At 45.7% G+C, this 21,008-nt stretch overlaps 1 protein-coding gene across 1 annotated transcript in view; it reads left to right on the top strand.

The window, feature by feature from the left end:
• The first annotated feature begins 1,411 nt into the window (after nt 1-1,411).
• The window catches only part of lgsn (lengsin, lens protein with glutamine synthetase domain), a 37,627-nt gene continuing 18,030 nt past the window's right edge, over nt 1,412-21,008 (top strand). The window contains exons 1-4 of the mRNA XM_041187356.1: nt 1,412-1,476; nt 3,043-3,135; nt 3,550-3,614; nt 9,682-9,764. Of these exons, the coding sequence (XP_041043290.1) occupies nt 1,412-1,476; nt 3,043-3,135; nt 3,550-3,614; nt 9,682-9,764 (306 nt within the window). The remainder of the gene's footprint in view (nt 1,477-3,042; nt 3,136-3,549; nt 3,615-9,681; nt 9,765-21,008) is intronic.

Below are 21,008 nucleotides of genomic sequence, written 5' to 3'. Positions count from 1 at the left end.
ATAAATTTTGAAGATAGCAGGTAGGATGAGAAAGTGGTTAGAAAGGCATATGGGGGATCCTAGGCTTTAAAAATAGGGGCAAAGTACAAAAGCGGGGAAGTTATGGTGTACATTTATATTACTCTGGTTCAGCCTCAACTGGAGTATTATGTTCAATTCTGGGTACCACTCTTTAGGAAGGATTTGAAGGCTGTAGAGAAGGTGCAGAAAAGATTTATGAGAATAGCTCCAGGGATGAGGGACTTCAGTTATGTGGATAGTTAAAGTTGTTTTCCTTAAAGAGAAGGCTGAGAGGAGATTTGATAGAGGTATTCAAAATCATAAAAGGGAAGAGTAGACAGGAAGAAACTGTTCCCATTGGCAGAAGGGTTGATAACCAGAGGGCACTGATTTAAGGTGACTGGCAAAAGAACCAGCAGTGAGTGGTTAGGATCTGGAATGCACTGCCTGAGTGTGTGGTGGAGGTAGATTCAGTCATGGCTTTCAGAAGTGAATTGGATAATTACCTGAAGCAAAATAATTTGCAGGGCTATGGGAAAAGGTGGGGGAGTGACATTAGCTGGGTGCTATTGCAGAGAGGTAACATAGACATAACTAGCCAAATGGCCTCCCCCTGTGCTGTAACCATTCTACAATTGTGTTCTATGAAAAGACACTTTGGTCCATTCATACTGTTACAAAGTGTTGGGATAAAATTACATCACAATATGTACACTGCACAACCCATATGGTCATCTTGGAAGGACGAAATACCAGATAAACATCCTGGTGAATTAGGTGAGAAATATCTGGAAAATTCCCCTTTGACCATCCTGTCTGCACCCCTTTAGGTCAGGAGGTCACTTATTAATGTACCAGGGACTTACCTCTTGTATGAGGTGATCTTCATTCCAGCCAGAAACAAGCCCTGCTCTTGCCTGAAACAATCGAGAGAATCAATGTTAACCACACGAGCTGCTAACTTGGGAAAAGAAAAGAACCACCTCCTGACATCTAACCTAGTTCTTGTCTTAACTTGTTAAAGTGACCCTTGATCCTCCCTAACCTATTCAGTTGAAACAATTGGCGACACGCACACACAATTATCAAAGTCCCATCATTATCTGATAAAACTTTGATCAAATCAGCCCTAAGGCTCACCTTCTCCAAACTGTAGAGTCCCAGCATTTTGAGCCTGTTTATTCACTAAGGTACCTTAAATTTAGAATTTTCCTTGTTCCCATGTTCTGCACCATTTCCAAATCCTTGTTGGTCCATAACTTCCATGCTCCCCAGCGTCAGATTTGGGAGGTACCCCAAAGATGCCCTAGGGAATCCCTCTGGGAAGTTTCCAGGTAAGGGTTTGCACGGCAATTGCCCAGGAGTGCACATTTCCTCCGGAAAATTGCACTGCTCTGGGAAACATCCGAAAATGCGGATTAAATTGCAAACTTCGGTTGGGTCTGCCGGCGTTACAACAATAGTTACTCAGAAAACGTTAGAAGAATTAAAACCTCTTCTAACTTCTAAGTAATTATTGTGAAAACCCAGACCAAACCCAGGGGACACCCCCTACACCCCCAACAACCCCCCTTCGCCAATCACCCCCAACCCCTGATCTCCCCCACCCTCTGCCCAAACCCACCTGACCTCCAACACCCCCACCTCCCGCCCCCATGACCTCTGACACTCCCAACCTTCGACATGTCCCATGCCTCCACGCCGTGACCTCCGACACCCAGATGTCTGACATGCCCCACCCTCCACATCCCAAACTCCAACACCCCCTGACCTCCAACACCCCCCACATCCCCTTCCCCTGACCTCCCACACACCCCCAGAACTCCGACACATCTCCCCGACCTCCAACACCTCCCACTCTCTTCCTCCGAACTTCAACATCCCTAACCCCACCACCCTGGCCTCCCCATACCCCTGCCTCCCGAACTCCGACACCCCCCAACCCCCACCCCCTGACCTCCGACGCCTCCAGTCTCTGACACCCCCACTCCCTGACCTCCGACACCCCTGATCTCTCCAACCTCCTGACCTCCCACACCCCCCTGAACTTCAACATCACCCCAATCTCCAACATCCCTTCCACCCAGCCCATACTCCGACACACCCACCCTGCCTGAAAACCGACAGCCCCCACCTGAACACCCAGATCCCCCTTCCCACCTGACACCATCCCTGGAACTTTGACCTACCCCCCAAGATTTCCCCCAGACACTCCCACCCCAAATCCAATCCACTTAGACATTTATCTTCTCCCTGACCTGTCAATTTCCTTGGCCCTTTAAACTTACCTGCTTTACTCCAGCAAGTGCCATATTAAAGGAGCATGGCCTCTTTGAATACGCTGGAGCTACACTTCGCTGGGGCCTGCGAAGAGCCTTTCCATGCAGGCCCCAAGCAGCTTCAATGAACGGAACCATCAGTGTAATTTTCAAGACCAGATAAGTAGGTATTTATTTCTTCTAATTCCTGTGGGCCAGCACTTTCCGACACTAGTTGGATGTTAGGGCCCAATATCTTCAACCATGCGAGAGGACCGAAATTGAACTCAGGCTGTGAAATTAGGCTCCATAGAGTTGCTAGTGCTGGTACTGCTGAAGCCTGAATGCCCAATATGGTTTGTGTGCTGTGCTTGTGGCCACTTCTGATGCGGCCTGATCGGTGCCTATGTTGAGAAGACATTGTGCGGACCTGCTGTACATACGCCTGAAGCTCTTGATGTTGGTAGACCATGGCGTCAAATAAATGGTGCGTTTAGCAGCATGAGGAAACTCTCACTAGTGCTATTTAAAGGGGCAGGCAGATGAGGTACATCTGCTATTGGACCAGTTAATGATATGATTCATGACCCTCACATGACCTTCAATCAATTTACATCCAATTCCCTTTTAGAAGTTGCTATTGAATCTGCTTCTGCCACCCTTTCAGGTAATGAATTCCAGTTCATAACAACTCACTCCATAAAAACATTTCTCCTCAGCTCCCTTTTGGTGCTTTTGACAAAAATTGTAAAGTTTTTATTTTTTCTCAATCTTTTTGTTGCAGTCTTCTCTTGCTGGTTTTGCCATCCAGAGTTTTAATAGTGTTGGATGCCAAATGCATTTCAGGACTCAAAAGTCCTTCTAGCCTCCTGAAAAGGTGAAAGTATTGCAATAGCCTGTCCACTGGTTCCAATTTTCCTGGAATAAATAAGGAGAAACTGTTTCCAACTGCAGAAGAGTCAGCATTCTAAGGATACAGATTTAAGATAAGTGGCAAAAGAACCAGGGACAAGATGAGGATAGTTTTTTGAACATGAGTCGTGATGATATGGGGCTGAATTTTCCTGGAGGAGCCTGGTTCAGTTCCGGGTCATGAACCCACCACTGACAGGAAGTTGAAGCTTCTTGTAATTTTTGTGGAGATGACCCGTCAATGGACTGGGAACGGATTTACCAGCCAATCAGTAGCCAGGGGTCTGGGAACAGAGGCGGGTCAGTGGAAATGCGGGCTACTTTGTGATGCGCTTTGTCAGCCTTTGCTGTGGCTGTTGTTTACGCATTATTGTTTTAGGTCAAAAGCTGGCAAATTTAAAGTTTCCCACATTATGGAGGGCAGCAGGAGGCCTGGAGCCTGGGGTAGGATAAGCTGGTAATGTGTTCTTTTAAGATCAGTGAGCTTTCTATAAACGGGTAGGACCCTCTGCCATGCTCAGCATCTTCAGGTGCCACTTCGAACTGTATCTTTTCACATAAGCTTACAGCCAACCCTGTCCCCGCCCTGGCTGAGCTGGTCTGCAGCAGTCAGCGGCCGAGGGCCACCAGCCCACCTCCGTGCAAGTTACAGCAGTAAAGAAGACAAGCTTCTTGGCTCCCAATAGTGATTGGCCTGTTGGTGGATGTGGGCAAATTTGCTAACCCGCCCTTCCCCTGCACGCATGAATATCAATGGTGTTGTGAACAAAGGTGGCTGACCCCAGCACGCAGGCAGTGGGTGCCACTTTTTTTTGGCTGCCTGCCTCTTTTCTTGCTGGTTTTTGGCCACAAAAGTTCAGCTCCTGGAATGTGTTGTCTTGTTGTTTGGTGTCTCACTTAGAGGTCTGAAGGTTTGTTGAACATAAACCATTTATTGGTAACCCATAACTATATACATCTCTGAGGTACAGCCATGCCCTTGTGCTGTCTTCATGCTGGCTCCTTCCAGTCTCTATGCACAGGCCCATAAATTCCGTGCTCCCCAGCGTCGGATTTGAGGGGTACCCCAAAGCTGCGCTGGGGAATCCCTCAGGGAAGTTCCCAAGTAAGGGTTTGCACGGCAATTACCAAGAAGTGCACACTCCCTCTGGATAATTGCGCCGCACTGGGAACTTCCTGAAAATGTGATTTAAATCTCAAACTTCGGATGGTTCTGCTGGTGTTATGCTAATAGTTACCCAGAAAAAGTTAGAAGAATTAAAACCTCTTCTAACTTCTGGGTAACAATTGTAAAGGCCCAGACTGACCCCACGGGAATCCCCCATACCCCCGACCCCACCCACGCCGCCCCGCCTCGACAGGAGCCCCCCCCCAACCCCCCCCCCCCCCCCCCCCCCCGACCTCGGACCACCCCCCGGACCTCGGAACCCCCCACAACCCCTCCCGATGTCTGACCCTCCTACTCACACCGTATGTCTGACACTCCCAGCCCCCCCAAATGTCCAAACACTCCAGCCCCACGAATGTCAGCCCGCTGCACCCTCTCCTGATGTCCGACACCCCTTGCCCCCAGCCCCCCACAACCATAATGTCCAGCCTGTTGCGCTACCCCCTCTCCGATGTTTGAAACTGCGTTAAGCCCCCCGATGTCCAACCAGCCCAGCCCCCCCGATGCCCGACCCCCCCCAGCACCCCCTGACATCTGACCACTCCCCAGCACCCCTGTTACCTAATCCCTCTCCCCCAATCCCCACCCAACCTCCACACACCCCAACTCCCCAAAATCCTTTTCACTTACTTTAGGCAATTACCTTCTCCCTGGCCTGTAAATTTCAATGGGATCTTTAAACTGATCTCCTTTACAGCAGCTAGTGCTGTAAAAAAGGGGGCATGTCCTGCTTCAGTTCAATGGTGGTGGACTTCAACGCTGGATTTCGGAGACAGCTGCGCTGCCTGGATCTCGCCCAGCCTGAGTTAGAAGATCGGGCGTGATAGGCACAGAAGGAATTTGGCATAGTTAAGTGGGCACAGAATGGCAATCCGACGCTGATTGCCATTCTGAGGAAGCTACAGCTCACAGTCTACCATCATGTCTCTCTATACATCATTTCATGGGCACTATTGTTGCCCCGGACCCACATAAATCCTTGCTCTGCCTTAACAGCCTTATACTAAAGAACGCTCTGCCTGAAAGGGTTGTGGAAGCAGATTCAATAGTAACTTCCAAAAGAGAATTGGATAAATACTTGAAAAGGAAAAATTTTCAGGGCTATGGGGAAAGGAGAGGGGAATTGGAATAAAAACAGAAAGTGCTGGAAAAACTCAGCAGGTCTGGCAGCACGTGTGGAGAGAGAAACAAAGTTAACATTTTGAGTCCAACATGACTCTTCTTTGCAGCTCTGGAGTTCAGAAGAAGAGTTATATTGGACTCAAAACGTCAATTCAGTTCCTCTCCCCACAGATGCTGCCAGACCTGCTGAGGTTTTTCAACATTTTCTGATTTTATTTCAGATCTTCAGCATCTGCAGGGTTTTGCTTTTATTTTAGGAGAATTGGAATAATTGGATCACTCTCTCTGGTACAGGAAAGATGGGCCGAATAGCCTCCCTCTGTTCTGTATCATTTTATGATTCTCTTCGACTGTTATTAGTAGAAGTGGAGGAAGAACAGTGGGAGCCGGTGGGTCAAGTGAGGCACCGTGACCAAAGTCACAGGATCACAGAACTGTTACGGTGTTGAAGGAGGCCATTTAGCCCATCGTGTCTGCACCAGCTCTCTGATCATTTTAACTTGGTGCCAATTTCCTGCCTTTTCCCTGTAACCCTGCACATTGTTTCTATTTAAATGATCATCCAATGCCCTCTTGAATGCCTCAATTGAACCTGCCTCCACCACACTTCCAGGTAGTGCATTCCAAACCCTAACTACTCGCTGTGTGAAAAAGTTTTTTCTCACTTCGTATTTGCTTCTTTTGCAAAACACTTTAAAACTGTACCCTCTGGTTCTCGATCTGTTTACGAGTGGGAACAGTTTCTCCCCATCTACTCAGTCCAGACCCCTCATCATTTTGAAAACTTCTATAAAGTCTCCTCTCAGCCTTCTCCTCTCCAAGGAAAACAGTCCCAACTTCTCCGATCTTTCCTTATAAGTGAAGTGTCTCATCCCTGGAACCATTCTCGTAAACCTCTTCTGCACTCTCTCCAATGCCTTCACACCCTTCCTATAGCGTGGCTCCCAGAACTGTACACAATACTGCAGCTGAGGTCTAACTAGTGTCATAACCTCCCTGCTCTTGTACTCTATGCTCCTATTAATGAAGCCTAGAATACTGTATGCGTTAGAAACAGCTCTCTCTATCTGTCTTGCCACATTTAATGACTTATGTACATATACACCCAGGTCTCTCTGCTCCTGCACACCCTTTAGAATAGTATCCTTTATTTTATACTGTCTCCCCATGTTCTTTGTATCAAAGTGTATCACCTCACACTTCTCTGCATTAAACTTCATGTACCACCTATCTGCCCACTCCACCAATGTGTCAATGTCCTTTTGAAGTTCTACACTGTCCTCTTCACATAATTCTCCCAAGTTTTGTGTCATCCACAAACTTGGAAATTGTCCCCTGCGCACCAAGATCTAGATCATTTTTTTTATATCAGGAAGAGCAAGGGTCCTAATACTGACCCTTGGGGAATTCCATTACAAACCTTCTTCCAGCCTGAAAAATACCTATTAACCATTACTCTCTATTTCCTATCCCTCAGCCAATTTTGTATCCACGTCTGAGCAGATCCGACTCCTCCCAGCCAGAGAATCTACAGGGAATGAAAGTTAATGGGAACAAAGCTATAAGGCGGGCTGAGAACTTGCTATCACATGATCATGCAAAGTCAGGTGGGGCCCCACAGTACAGGAACCTGCTGCAACCCTCCCCCCCTCCAAGTAGATTTTTGCAAAGTACAGCTTAATTTCGATTCATTTGTTGCTGAATGAAAAGAGAACTTTCACTTAGAAACAGATAGAAATGTCCTGGTTGCTGCACTGTCTCTTTAACAAGTTGTATTTTTGCCCCGTCACAATGATCCTGTTTTGTTGAACAGTGTCAGGGCTTCGGGAGGTTTCCACTCTGGTCTCCAGGGCAAATCAGCTGGATTAGTCATTGCCTTTGTTATAAAGGAGTCAGATGTTTTGGGAGGGACTAAATTCCTTTCAGGCATCACGCTGTCCGGTTAAACAAAAAAAAGTCACTGATTAAACTAAGCGCAGAATTTTCCATCAATTCACCATTGTTCAGCTATCTATAAATATTCGACAGATGACATCTATTCCTTCAATGTTTTGCCCAATTTACATTATGTTGAATGGTGATTTGAATGGAGGAGATGCAAGATATGGAGGAAGAGGAGATCCTCACTGTGACAGTAAGACAAAAAGCAATTGCCTGTATTGTACCAATGTTGCCCTGGGGCTTCCTGGTTGGCTCAATGAGCCTATCTTGTGACTACAGATCAGAAGTGTCTTAGGTTTGTGTTACCTGAGGTATGTGCTGAGTTAGTTAGCCTCAATCAGTGCCAGGGGCGGTGAAGCTACAATCGGCACTCAGCATCCCCTCGCTTAATGAAGGGGCAATTGGCTGGGATTCCTGTTTCTGATCTCCATACGGTGGCCCCCTCCTCTCCTCTCCTGGAAGTGCCTAAATGTGGATCAGGGTGTGGGATGGATTGCGGACTTGGTGATGATGCTTTGGCAGTCGATTATTCTGGTATTCACCCTCACTAATGGTCTATTAGTTGAGACATTTTCAGACACAAAAAGAATGAAAGTCATTCTTCTGGTCTATTAATTGCAATTTCTTCTTCGCCAATTAAACCATTTATTCTCACTGACCTTGCTTTGTATTACCTTTGAATGTTGGCATAATTATCTGAAATAAGTGTATGTCACATTAAGCTGCCCCAATTGCCGGTTCATAAACATGTTGTGCCTGATGAGTATGGATGATGGATGAGCAAGTTGGAATTTGTATTTCTTGTGTGAGCATGAAAATTTCCTAGTATGGGTTCCCTGGGCTCAATTGTTTATACTGATTTGCGCATATTTTAAGTTTGGAAGGATACTTGGCTGTAACTTGACATGGGGAAAAATAAATGCAACACTAGGTACATTTTTGGCTTTGAATTCCGTAGAAGTTTGGTCCAGGGAGAAAACTCCAAGCCTGGGTATCTGAACCTTACAGTTCCCGATTCGGAAGTGGCAGCACTGGGAGTACGGGGAAGGTGTGCGTGTTGGACCGACTGCACTCGCAAGGTATCGTAGGCAGCAGTGCTGGAGTTCCCAGTCGACCCAGCTGTCCCCGTCTCTGACTGTGACAGCATGATGGAGGGGCAGCAGCTGGAAGAAACCTCACTCCATTGGCATCCCGAAAGGTGGCCTGAAAGAGAGCCAAGAGCCGGGAGAATAAGTTCCCTCTCCTAATCCCTTCTCCTGCCTCCATTTGGATTGCGACATTTCTGTAACATCCTGTATCTAGAATGTATTGTTCCCTTTAAGCTCAAATACTGAATTTAAGACAAGGATATGGAGGTGTGTAGACAAAGCAACAATCCCGAGTGCACCGGTCATTCATAGGATAAACAATGCTGAACGTATAAAGTCTACTTATTTGAAAACAATGTTTATTTCCCATTATTTTTCTATTTAATGATGATATGTTTACCAAAAATGGAGAAAGTGCATTTGCACTCTCCATTATTGTAAAAAGATATAGAGGCACTAAATAAGTCAATTATCAGCCTGTGAATCCTTTCACTACGCCGAAGGCAAGTGGTAAGAATGGGAGAATTTTCTGGTCAGCCCTACTGCAGAAGGTAACAGCAAACCACTGCAGTACTTTGCCAAGCATAATCATGGACCAATCCAATGGAAGCTCATGGTCTCCAACTTCCTCTTAGGGCATGGTACCTGGAGGAGGGGGAGGATAGAGGCACTGGAGAAGGTGCAAAAATAAATTGGCAAGGATGACATTGGGTTGAGAAGTAATAACTGCAGGAAACCTGAACGCGCTTGGCAGTAAACTGATTTATTAGTGACTATCTTTTATTTAGAAACACTGATTTTGGATTTCCTGACAAGTGGAAAGTTTCACTTCAGCTCCCTTATCGAATCCCATCGTACTTTAAAATATTTCTAATAGGTATTTCAGGAGAAATGGTTATGATGTGGCACATGGAGTGGTTGCCATGAATAGAATAGTTACGTTTAGGGGGAAGCTAGTTCAATACATGAGGGAGGAAGGAAAAGAAATATATGTTGATATGATGAGGTGAAGAGAGATGAAAGGAGGTTCATGTGGAACATAAACACCAATATGGACCAATTGGGCTGAATGGCCTGTGCTGTATAGTCAGCGTAATCGATTTAATGGTTCTTCACTCACTGAAGGTGAAAAGCTGAATTCTGAGCTTTGGACTGCTCAATTTTTCTTCTTCTTGCTGAGTTCATGTTTCAGGTCACAATGAATTTGAATTCCAGGGTCATCTCGCTGTCAGATATAATGGAAATTCTGTAGAGCAAGAATTGAAGTGGCAGCAAGTATGATGCTGAAGGACAATCTTTTAATAATCTCTCATGGAGCTAGTTTCAATCTCTAGCTTTGTTACTCATCAGTTTTGAGAAAAGAAATCTAAATTACTTTTAAAATGACAGCCTTATTGATAACCATTGGTAACAGGCAGCCTTAATTCCTTTATTTGCTACGTAGGGGATTGAACCGCTCACTATTCGCAACCTTTGAGTCCTATTTTGACCCTTCACTGAGTTTCTGGCCCCATTTCGGCTCCATCACCAAAAATGCCCATTTCCACCTCAGTAATGGTGCCCTCCTCTGTGCCACCTCAGCCCCTCCATTGCTGAAACTCTTATCCATACCTTTATTAATGTCTACACTTGACCATTCCAATAACCTCCTGGCTGCCCTTCCCCCTTGAACCTTCATAAACTTGAACTCATCCAAAACTTTGCTGCCTGTATCCTAACTTGCATCATGTCATGCTCACCCAACATCCATGGTCTGACAACACGTTGCTTTTAAAATTCTAGTCTGAATGTCAAAATCCCTCCATGGCCTTGTCCCTCCCTATCTCTGTAACCTCCTCCATCCTTACAACGCCTTGAGAACGCTTGTGCATCCTTGATTTCTTTCCCTCCATCACTGATGGCTGCAAGTTCAGCTGTTTAGGCCAAGAACTCTGGAATTTCATCCCTAAACCTCTCCACCTCTCTCTCCTCCCTTAAGATTCCTTGACCAAACATTAGCCCACCTGTCCTAACTTCTTTGAAACTAACTTCTAAACGTCAACAGATGCTGTCAGACCTGCTGTGTTTTTCCAGGTATTTTTGTTTTTGTCTTAACTTCTTCCTTCCCTTGGTTCCAAATCTTGGTTCAGCACATTTGCAAAGCATCTTGAGATGATTTACTATATTGATGGTTCTATATAAATGTAAGTAGGTATTGTAAGATCTTCATGTTAAAATACATTCATATGTTAATAGAATAGTCAGAGAAACCCATTTGATCTTGGAGTCGGAGATCTAAACTCGCAAATGGACAGAATATATTGGCCCAAAAAATTCATGTAAGTGCAATCTTATTGTCTGCCATGGATCTGTGGGGAAAGGCACAATTGCTTTCATTTCTCGGGCTCAGAACTTGTGATTTGTGATTCGTCTGATGCCTGTCCTGTTGAGGGAGGCAGCACGTAAGCTTTCAATGATTTCAGCTTGCAGCTCAGCACTCTGCTGACTGGCTGAATGCTCAACAGGAGGTCCAACAACATGTGTGGCTTTCTGGTGTTTCAGCCAGCCTGCACCTCTTAAAGGCTGCCTGTCCCTCTTAAAGGGAAGCTGCACTCATTAGAAGGAAACTGTTTCAGACTGAAGAATTGGCTACAAGGAAAAAGCACACTAAATGGAGTGACAGGCAGGAGAAAAGTTTTCCAATGTGGCACAAGAGGCCTTAGTCCAGGGGGTTGACAGGAGCAGAGGGGGCCAGATGCCAAGAAAAGGGAGCAGGTAGTTTTTGGAGTCTGGCCCTGAAAACCTGTCAGAGGTGCCATAAAATGTACAATGACCTGACACGCATGTTCAAGGTCAGTGGCATGCATCTTCACATGACATCTACTTTCCACCACACCACAATAACTCTAATGCTGCTCAGTGCACCATAACCTCATCACAGGCATGTCTGCATCTCCCGAACCGTTTGGAGTGGACAGTTCTCCATTTCATGCGGCTGACTGTGAAAGAACCTATTGCATCAGGTGTCAACGAGAACATTCAGGATGATGGCATGTTCCTGTCTCATGGCCATTCTCAACTCCCACTTCACCCTCATCCTGCTATGTGGCATGAAGTGCATTTTGCAGGTGGTGTGAACATGGACCTCTTGATTTCAAATCTAACTCTCCCCGCACTTCCCTCACCCCAACCCTCTTCTTCTCATTTTCCGCTTTTAGGTACCCAAGACCTGCCATCTGGCCAGCCACAGCAGCCTCATGAGAAACATAAGAACATAAAAAATTAGCGTAGGAGTAGATCATACAGTTCCTAGAGCCTGTTTTGTTATGCAGTAGGATCATGGCTGATCTTTGGCTCCAAATCCCCCTTGCCCTCTGCTTCCTGTATCCCTCAATTGCCTTACGGACTAAAAAATCCATTGCGCTTTTCCTTAAATATATTAACAGCTGAGCACGCACAACCCTCTGAGGTAGAAAATTCCAAAGATTCGCAACACTTTGAGCGAAGAAATTTCTTATCTCAGTCCAAAATGATTGGCCACTCATCCTGAGACTGTGTCCTTGTGTTCTAAGTTCCCCTGTCAGGTCTCTGTCCCTGACAGGTTTTGGCAGAACTCATCTGTGACTTCATGCTCCTGTGAACAGGCCCATGAGTTACTTATTCCCTCTGGCTTGGCTGCAGCTCACTCATGCCCAGTGACTCACCATGTGCAGATCCTGATTTTCTCCTATCCTCTAAAGTACAGCCTGTGTCAGTAACTGAACTGGTGGCTGAATTGTCAGATCAAATGACAATGCTTCCTCATCAGAAGTCTGGTGTAGCTCTTGGCCTTCATTGGGAACTTGTAAATGTTGAAGTTCAGAGGCGCTGTCAGGGGAAACTACCTCTCACTGTCTACCTTGTTAAGCCTTTTCAGAATCTTAGATGTGTCAATGAGACTACTTCTCATTCTTCTAAAGTCCAGAGAGTATAGACCCAATTTACTCAGCCTCTCATCATGAAAAAGGACTTGGATGAGAACTTTTGGGGTTAACTCGGTTCAGTCACCACCTCCTTGGTGAATCTTAGGTGCCTCAGACACTGCTCCTGGGTGAGGTGGAGGTAGGAGATGTCTTTCCTGATGAAAACCCTTGGTGGGTAGTGCCTTTATGGAGAGACCTCCTCCTCCTTCCTCTGTTCATAGTTTCCCCTCTCTGCAGCCTGTACTACATCTCCCTTTGTATTTCAGACCCAGAGGCACTGCAACCACAGCTTTCAATGACAAATGTTAGGCTAACTGTCCTATGCTTTCCTATCTCCTGTCTCCCCCCTTTCTTGAACAGAGGTGTTACATTTGCAGTTTTCCAATTTGCTGGGATCTTTCCAGAATCTAGGGAATTTTGGACGATCACATCCAGTATCTCTGCAGCCATTTCCTTTAAGACCCTAGGATGCAGGCCATCAGGTCCAGGGGACTTGTTAGCCTTTAGCCCCATTGGTTTTCCTAGTACTTTTTTTCTAGTGATCATGATTGTTTTACATTCCTCCCTCCACTTTGTCTCTTGATTTTCTACTATTCTTGGGATTTCTTTTTGTTTTTTCTATTGTGAAGACAGATACAAAATACTTGTTCAAAGCTCCTGCCATTTCCTTTGTTTCCCATTATTCATTCCCAAGCCTCACCCTCTAAAGGACCAATGCTCACTTTAGCTACTCTATTCTTTTTTATATACTTGTAGAAGCTTTTACTGTCTGTTTTTATGTTTATTGCTAGTTTTCTTTCATACTCCATGCAGCTGAAAACCTGTTCAGCTAGGAGTGATTAGGAGAGGGTGTGAACAGGACCTGCATAGTCCAAACTGGCAGAATGTGCATCAAATCCACCTGAGAGACTCCTTGACATCAAGATCCACCCACTGTGCATGCTTCCAGCACACGCATGGCACACCCACACTCACACCCTTGCAAGCTTGGGACGTTGAGCTGGCTGTGCCAGAAGTGGTTGGAAGTGGTGCACTGCCATTTCAGCTGTTCCTGTTAAAGCTATGTAGCCACATTTTGAGGCCTTTGTCTTTGACCCTACTATGGGGTCATTGGGTCAAGGGGCAGAATATGCAAGAGCAAGCCTTGAACGGTACAGTGGCGTACCTGGAAACTAATGTTGGCATAAGATGTTTGTCCTGGTGTGAGCTCACTCATCCTGTCCTTGTCTTCTGAAGGTACTTGGGCTCTAACATTTTCAATATCCCTACACTGACTCAGGGCAGGGCACAATTCCATGGGTGGGGTACAGAATTAATTGGATAATTCTACTAAAGAACTGGCACAGGCACGATGGGGGCCAAATTGTCTTCTTCTATGCTGTTACATTCTATGATTCTAGGATTAGCTGCTGCCTGTACCAACCCTCAATGAGCCTAAATTGTTGAATGCCAGACTATTTGGCCATATCATAGGCGACTCTGAGTTCAATATAATTGAGGGAATTAACTGAGCGACCACTACCAGCTAGAAGGACAAGGGCAGCAGATACATGGGAACATCACCACCTGGAGGTTCCCCTCCAAGTAACTCACCATCCTGACTTGGAAATATATCGCCGTTCCTTCACTGTCACTGGGTCAAAACCCTGGAGCTCCCTTCCTAACAGCTCTATGGGTGTACCTGCACCACATGGACTGTAGCGGTTCAAGAAGGCAGCTCACCACCACCTTCTCAAGGGCAGATAGGGATGGGGAATAAATGGTGGCCTAGCCAGTGATGCCCACATCCTGTGAATGAATAAAAAAAAAACTGAGAGACAATAAAACTGGTTAACTCCAACTTAGATGAACTGATAAAATGCAGCCTGGTGTTTGAGGTAGGATCATTGTAGCCTCCTTGATCACATTCTTATTAGACTGTGTCATCATCAAATGACAAATGGACAATTTATAAACCAGGCTTTATATAAAGGCTGAGGTGGTGGTGGGGAGGGGGGTGGGGCATTTTAGTGATAGCGACCACAACATGGTACAGCTTAAGTTTGTTATGGACAAAGAAATAGACAAGTTGCAAAAAAATGTTTTGGATTGGGGAGAGTGGATTTTAGTAAAATAAGGCAGGATCTGGCCAAGGTAGACTGGGAACAGCTACTTGTGGGAAAATCTACAGAGGAGCATTGGGGGACATTCAAAAAGGAAATGGGGAGGGTACAGGCTCAACATGTTCCCTTTAGGGTGATAGGAAGGAGTAACAAGCCCAGAGAACCATGGATGACCAGAGATATTCAGATTACAATGAGAAGGAAAAGAGAGGCTTTTAGCAGGTACAAGAGAAGCAACTCAGCAGAGGCATTAGTGGAGTACAGAACGTGCAAGGTGGAACTTAAGGAAGCAATTAGGAGAGCAAAGAGGGAAGATGAGAAAGCTCTGGCTGGTAAAAGTAGGGAAAATCCCAAGATATTCTATAAGTATTTCAATGGGAAAAGGATAACCAGGGAAAGAGAAGGGCCCATGAAGGACCAAGGGGGCAATCTGTGGATGGAACCAGAGGACATGGGTAGTCGGTAAAGTATTGAACAAATACTTCACATCCGTCTTCACCCAAGAGAATGAGGATGAAGGTATGGAACTAGGGGAGAAGGGCTGTGAGGATCTTGAGCAAATTGATATAGGGAGTGACAAGGTATTAGAGGTGTTAGCAGGCTTAAAAATGGACAAATTTCCAGGTCCGGATGATTTGTGTCCCAGACTGCTGAGGGAAGCAAGGGAGGAGATCGCAGGGGCTCTGACCCAAATTTTTAATTCCTCTCTGGCTACGGGGAAGGTGCCAGAGGACTGGAGAATGCTAATGTGGTTCCGCTATTTAAGAAGGGTTGTAGTGATAAGCCAGGGAACTACAGCCCAGTGAGTCTCACGTCAGTGGTAGGGAAACTATTGCAGAAAGTTCTGAAGGAGAGTATCTATCTCCACTTGGAGTGGCAAGGTTTGATCAGGAATAGTCAGCATGGCTTTATCAGAGGGAGGTCATGCCTAACAAATTTGAATTTTTTGAGGAGGTGATCAGGTGTGTAGATGAGCGTGGTGCAGTTGATGTAGTTTATATGGATTTCAGCAAAGCATTTGACAAGGTCTCACATGGGAGACTTATAAAGAAGGCAAATGCACATGGGATACAGGGTAATTTGATAAGGTGGATTCAAAATTGGCTTAGTTGTAGCAGGCAGAGAGTGTTGACAAAAGGATGCTTTTGTGACTGGAAGCCCCTGTCCAGTGGCATTCCACAGGGATCTGTGCTGTGTCCCTTATTATTCGTCATTTATATAAATGACATAGATGACTATGTGGGGGGTAGGATTAATAAGTTTGCGGATGACACAAAAATTGGCCGGGCGGTTAACAATGAGGTTGAGTGTCTTGGGTTACAGGAAGATATAGACAGGATGGTCAAATGGGCAGATAAGTGGCAGATTAAATTTAACCCTGAAAAGTGTGAGGTGATACACTTTGGAAGGAGTAATTTGACAGGGAAGTATTCAATGAACGGCATGACACTAGGAAGTTCTGAGGAACAAAGGGACCTTGGTGAGTGAGCCCATAGATTTCTGAAGGCGGAGGGGCATGTTAGTGGGATGGTGAAAAAGGCATTTGGGACACTTGCCTTTATCAATCGAGGCATAGATTACAAAAGGAGAGAGGTCAAGTTGGAGTTGTATAGGACCTTGTTGAGGCCACAGCTGGAGTACTGTGTTTAGTTCTGGTCGCCACATTATAGGAAGGATGTGATTGCACTGGAGGGGGTGCAGAGGAGATTCACCAGGATATTGCCTGGGACGAAACATTTAAGTTATGAAGAGAGGTTGGATAGACTTGGGTTGTTTTTGTTGGAGCAGAGAAGACTGAGGGGCGACCTGATCGAGGTGTACAAGGTTATGAGGGGCATGGATGGGGTGGATAGGGACCAGCTGTTCCCTTTAGTTGAAGGGGATGTCATGAGGAGACACAAGTTCAAGGTGAGGGGCAGGAGGTTTAGGGGCGATGTGAGGAAAATCTTTTTTCCCCAGAGGGTGGTATCGATCTGGAATGCGCTGCCTGGGAGGTTGGTGGAGATGGGTTGCTTCACATCCTTTAAAAAGTACCTGGATGAGCACTTGGCACGTCATAACATTCAAGGCTATGGGCCAAGTGCTGGAAAATGGGATTAGGTAGGTAGGTCAGGTGTTTCTCACGTGTTGGTGCAGACGCGATGGGCTGAAGGGCCTCTTCTGCACAGTGTGATTCTGTGAATACAAGGGAGAAACCTCCTGGTCTCCTTTGAACTCAGTGCTTTAAACAGCTGTTAAGGCCTGTGGAACTATAAAGCTGTGATATTATTTAAATGCCCTGCCCTTTAAATGTTGGGAAAATAGCCTGCCTGTGTCTGTGAGTTGAAAAAAAATCTGCGTTTTCAGTTTCAATAGGTATTTGTTGCCATAACCCTAGGTGCTATCATTATAGCATTATTAATGCTTGACTGCTTTCACAACTGTCATTATCACAGTGGGGGACTATAAGTTCACAGTTTGATTAATAGCTTCAAGAGGTTATTAAAGGATTAGCTGTCTTTGATGTGGGGTTAGGAATACAAAAGTTTGTTTTTATAAGGGATTAAGTACTCCTGGTGATTTAAATATATTGAATGGGCTTTTATGAATGAGAATTTTTTTTATATAGTGAAGTCTGTAATAGATACTTAGAACTTTATTTTATTTCATCTCACCACGATTCCTGAGGCCCACCCATGGTGGATACTGGGTGAGTTGGCATGGAGGATACAAGGGAAAAGGATGGTGGGTGAGGGCTACGGGTTGGTGTGAACTGGCACTAACTTGGCATAAGGCTATTAAGGGGCATGGGTTGGCATGGAGTGTATTTGGGGCCATTGGTGTTTAGTGGAGGGGCATGGTTTGGCATGAGGGGTATGATGGGCCATTGGGGTAGGCGGAGAGGCATGGGTTGGCATGCAGGGTATGTGGGGCTGTTGATGATGGGTGGGAGGCATGGGCTGATGAGTTGAAGTTGAGTTTGAGCATGGGGAGTAGGCAGGGTGGAGTCAAGGGGGTGTGGGGGCTGAGGGCATAATATTGAACAACAGAATTGGGATGAAATCCCAGTGAAACATGGAGGGCCTTTTACCCAGCTCACCTGGGCACTCAGCAGCCCAGTGGCCACTTCTGAACTATTTCTAAGGGCAGCTGGCCCAACTCCAGCACACACCCACCCTCATTCCCCCAGAATGAGGATCCCGCCATTGGGGACACTTTTTCCTGAGGTGATTGTGGCAAGGTGGAAAATTTCTAAACTTTGTACAGCTACCTTGGGAGTGAAAATCCAGGCCAAAATCTAGGTTGATTCTCCACTGCAGTACTGACAGAGTGCTGCACTGTCAGTGGTGCTGTTTTTCTTATGAGATATTAAACCTCTCAGCATTAAAGATCCTATGGCACTATTTTGAAGAAGGACAGGGGAGTTTTCCCAGTGCTCTAGACAATACTTATCCCTCAATCAATGTTGCTAAAATAGATTATATGATCATTATCATGTTGCTGTTTCTGGGAGATCGTGTTTGGATGTTGTCATAAAAGTGACTAAGCTGAAGTAGTTCATTGAATGTAAAACATCTCATGATTTCTTCAGGTTGATGAAATGTGTTCAACAAATGCCACTCTGTCTTTCTGTTAGTAGGCTGGATGGACTCATGTTGAGACCATATCATTTGAAGAACCTTTTTTGTGCAGTTGTTTGACTAGCAGAAATCACGGGCAGAATATTACCATCGGCGTGTGTCTTGATGTCATCGCATGCCGTTTCGATATTGTTTTTGGCGGGTGCATGCCTGCAGAACTGTCAACAACCTATTAAGGACATTATGAAAGCAATTGACCTTATTAACAACACTGCCTGTCCAACCTTAAGGTTGGTGGGCAAGTGAAGAGTCCAAGCGGCCTTCGTGTTTTCCAGGAAAGCTCATCCACGAGTGGGTTGAAGTTTCATGAAGGTTTTATAAAATTGGTAAATAAATTTTGTGAACTTCACAGACATGCCCCAGCTCATGTGACACTGTCGTGAGGGGACTTTATTATTTAAAAACTTTTATTATTGACTTAATCTCCCTAAGGCAGAGAGCTGCCTCAGGGAGATTGCTGCGCTATTTTGTGTGCATGTGTGAAAGAGTGCAGGCCCCAGCTCCCTCCTCCCCCTGCCTGCACAGGTAGCGCTGAGCACTACAGGCCGCGCGTTACACTGGGCGGACCTTAATTGGCCCGCCCGTGTAAAATGGCGGCATGCAACTGATTGTGGGTAATGATCGGCTCCATGCCCGCCCCGCCTGTTCTTGCCCAGCCTGCCCGACATAGGTAAGATTCTACCCCATGTAAAAAGCGGATCAGTAGTCAAGCAGTGCAGTGCATTAGGGCACCAATGGGTGGTGCCTTGGGCAATGTGATGCGGATTCTGCACTCCCAATCCTGAGCTCCATACCTCAGTCCTAACACAATGGGAAACAGTCATATAGAGTCACATATGGGAGGGGAAAACAATTTTAGAGGGTGAATCATCTCCAGGTCTGTTTTACACATCTGGTTGATTTTCATCCTTATTTTCAAATCCCTCCCCATCTCTGTAATCTCCTCCAGCCCTAAAACCCGAAGAGAGATCTGCATCCCTCCAATTCTTTTCGTAACTCCACCATTGATGGCACATACCTTCAACTACCTAAGGTCTCCTCCAGGTACCATTCCCTCAGAGGGCATTGGAGACCATGACTTCCATCGGATTGGTCCATGAGTACGATTGGCGAAGTACTGCTGTGGTTTGCCATTGCTTTCTGCAGTATGGATGACCAGGAAGCTCTCCCACTCTTACCGCCTGCTATCAGGTTGTATTGGAAGGATTTACAGGCTGATTATCAATCTGTTTGACCATGTTATGAACGTACCTTCTGTGGCCATCAAGTCCTGAGATGGGACTTGAACCCCCAGCTTCTGGCCCAGATGTAGGGATGCTGGATGTGCTGCAAGACCTCCTCTTGCCTAGGGCCTAAACTCTGGAATTCCCTCCCTAAACCTCACCACCTCTCTCTTCTCCTTTAAGATGCCACTTAAAACCGACCTCTTTGACCAAACTTAAGAGAACCTTTCCTAATATATTCTCCTATGACTTGTTGCCAGTTTTCTTTAATAACATGTCCATAGAGTAGAGGGATATCCTATTATACTAAAGAAATAAAAATGTAAGTTGTTGTGTTGTGATCTCTAGATTCCCTCCCTAAAACGTTCTACCTTCCTACCTCTCTCTTCACTTTTATGATGTTTCTTACAACCTGCTTCTTTGACCAAGTTTTTGATCACCTGTCCAAATATCTTCTTATGTGGCTTGGTGTCAAATTTTGTCTGATAATACTTCTGTGAAGCACGAATCAGAGATTCAAACTGAATTTAATCTAGAGTTGGTGAGTTGCCCTATACTGCATCATGGGCATTACTGAGCTAACTGGTTCAAAGTGGATGCAGTTTGCTGCGTAACTGGAAATATCTTGGGATGCTTTACTATGGGCAGGATTTTTACCGCGGCAGTCAGGCCCAGGAGCGATTGCGAAACCGACCGCTGCCTGCGATCAGGCACTGACCAGTTAATGGCCAGCCAGTGTGAATTGTGCATTGCAATGCTGAGCGCTGCTGGGGTGGGGGTGGGAGGAGGGCAAGTGGGGAAGTTTGTGCATGAGCATGGGTGTGCGCACTGAAAGGTCCCTAAAGGCACAGGGCTGTCTCAGGGAGCTGAAGATTTATAACAGTACAAATAAAGATTTAAAAAATAAGATGAACAAATCCCCTCATGTGACAGAGTCACATGAGCAGTGATATGTTATTAATGAGATTTAAATATTTTTATTTTTAATTCCTGTTGGAAACCTCATCCCGCCTGTGGATGAGGTTTCATAATTCCCCCACACGCCAGCTGAATGGTTGGACGGGCAGCGAAAAATCGATTTAATTAATTGATTAAAGGCCTTAATAGACCTCTTAATTGCCAGCTGGCGCGCCTGCCGCCTCTCATGCTCACCTGCCCAGCAAAACATTGCGAGTGCGTGATGACATCCTACACTATTTTACTCTCGTTCGGTCGGGCACATGTCCGCCCGATGAGAGAAAAATCCTGCCCCATGTTTTAAAGGTGATATAAGACCATAAGACCATTAGACATAGGAGCAGAAATTAGGCCATTCAGCCCATCGAATCTGCTCCGCCATTCAATCATGGCTGATAAGTTTCTCAACCCCATTCTCCTGCTTTCTCCCCGTAACCTTTGATCCCCTTACCTATCCAACTCGGTCTTAAATACACTCAATGACCTGGCCTCCACAGCCTTCTGTGGCAATGAATTCCATTGATTCACCACTCTCTGGCTAAGGAAGTTTCTCCTCATCTCTGTTCTAAAAGGTCTTCCCTTTACACTGAGGCTGTGCCCTCGGGTCCTAGTCTCTCCTACTAATGGAAACATTTTCCCCATGTCCAATCTATCCAGGCCTTTCAGTATTCTGTAA

Source organism: Carcharodon carcharias, chromosome 5 (genome assembly GCF_017639515.1).
Source record: "Carcharodon carcharias isolate sCarCar2 chromosome 5, sCarCar2.pri, whole genome shotgun sequence".
NCBI classification, from domain to species: Eukaryota; Metazoa; Chordata; class Chondrichthyes; order Lamniformes; family Lamnidae; genus Carcharodon; species Carcharodon carcharias.
Note: the sequence above shows the minus strand (reverse complement) of the source record. Positions and strands in the feature narration are given on the sequence as shown.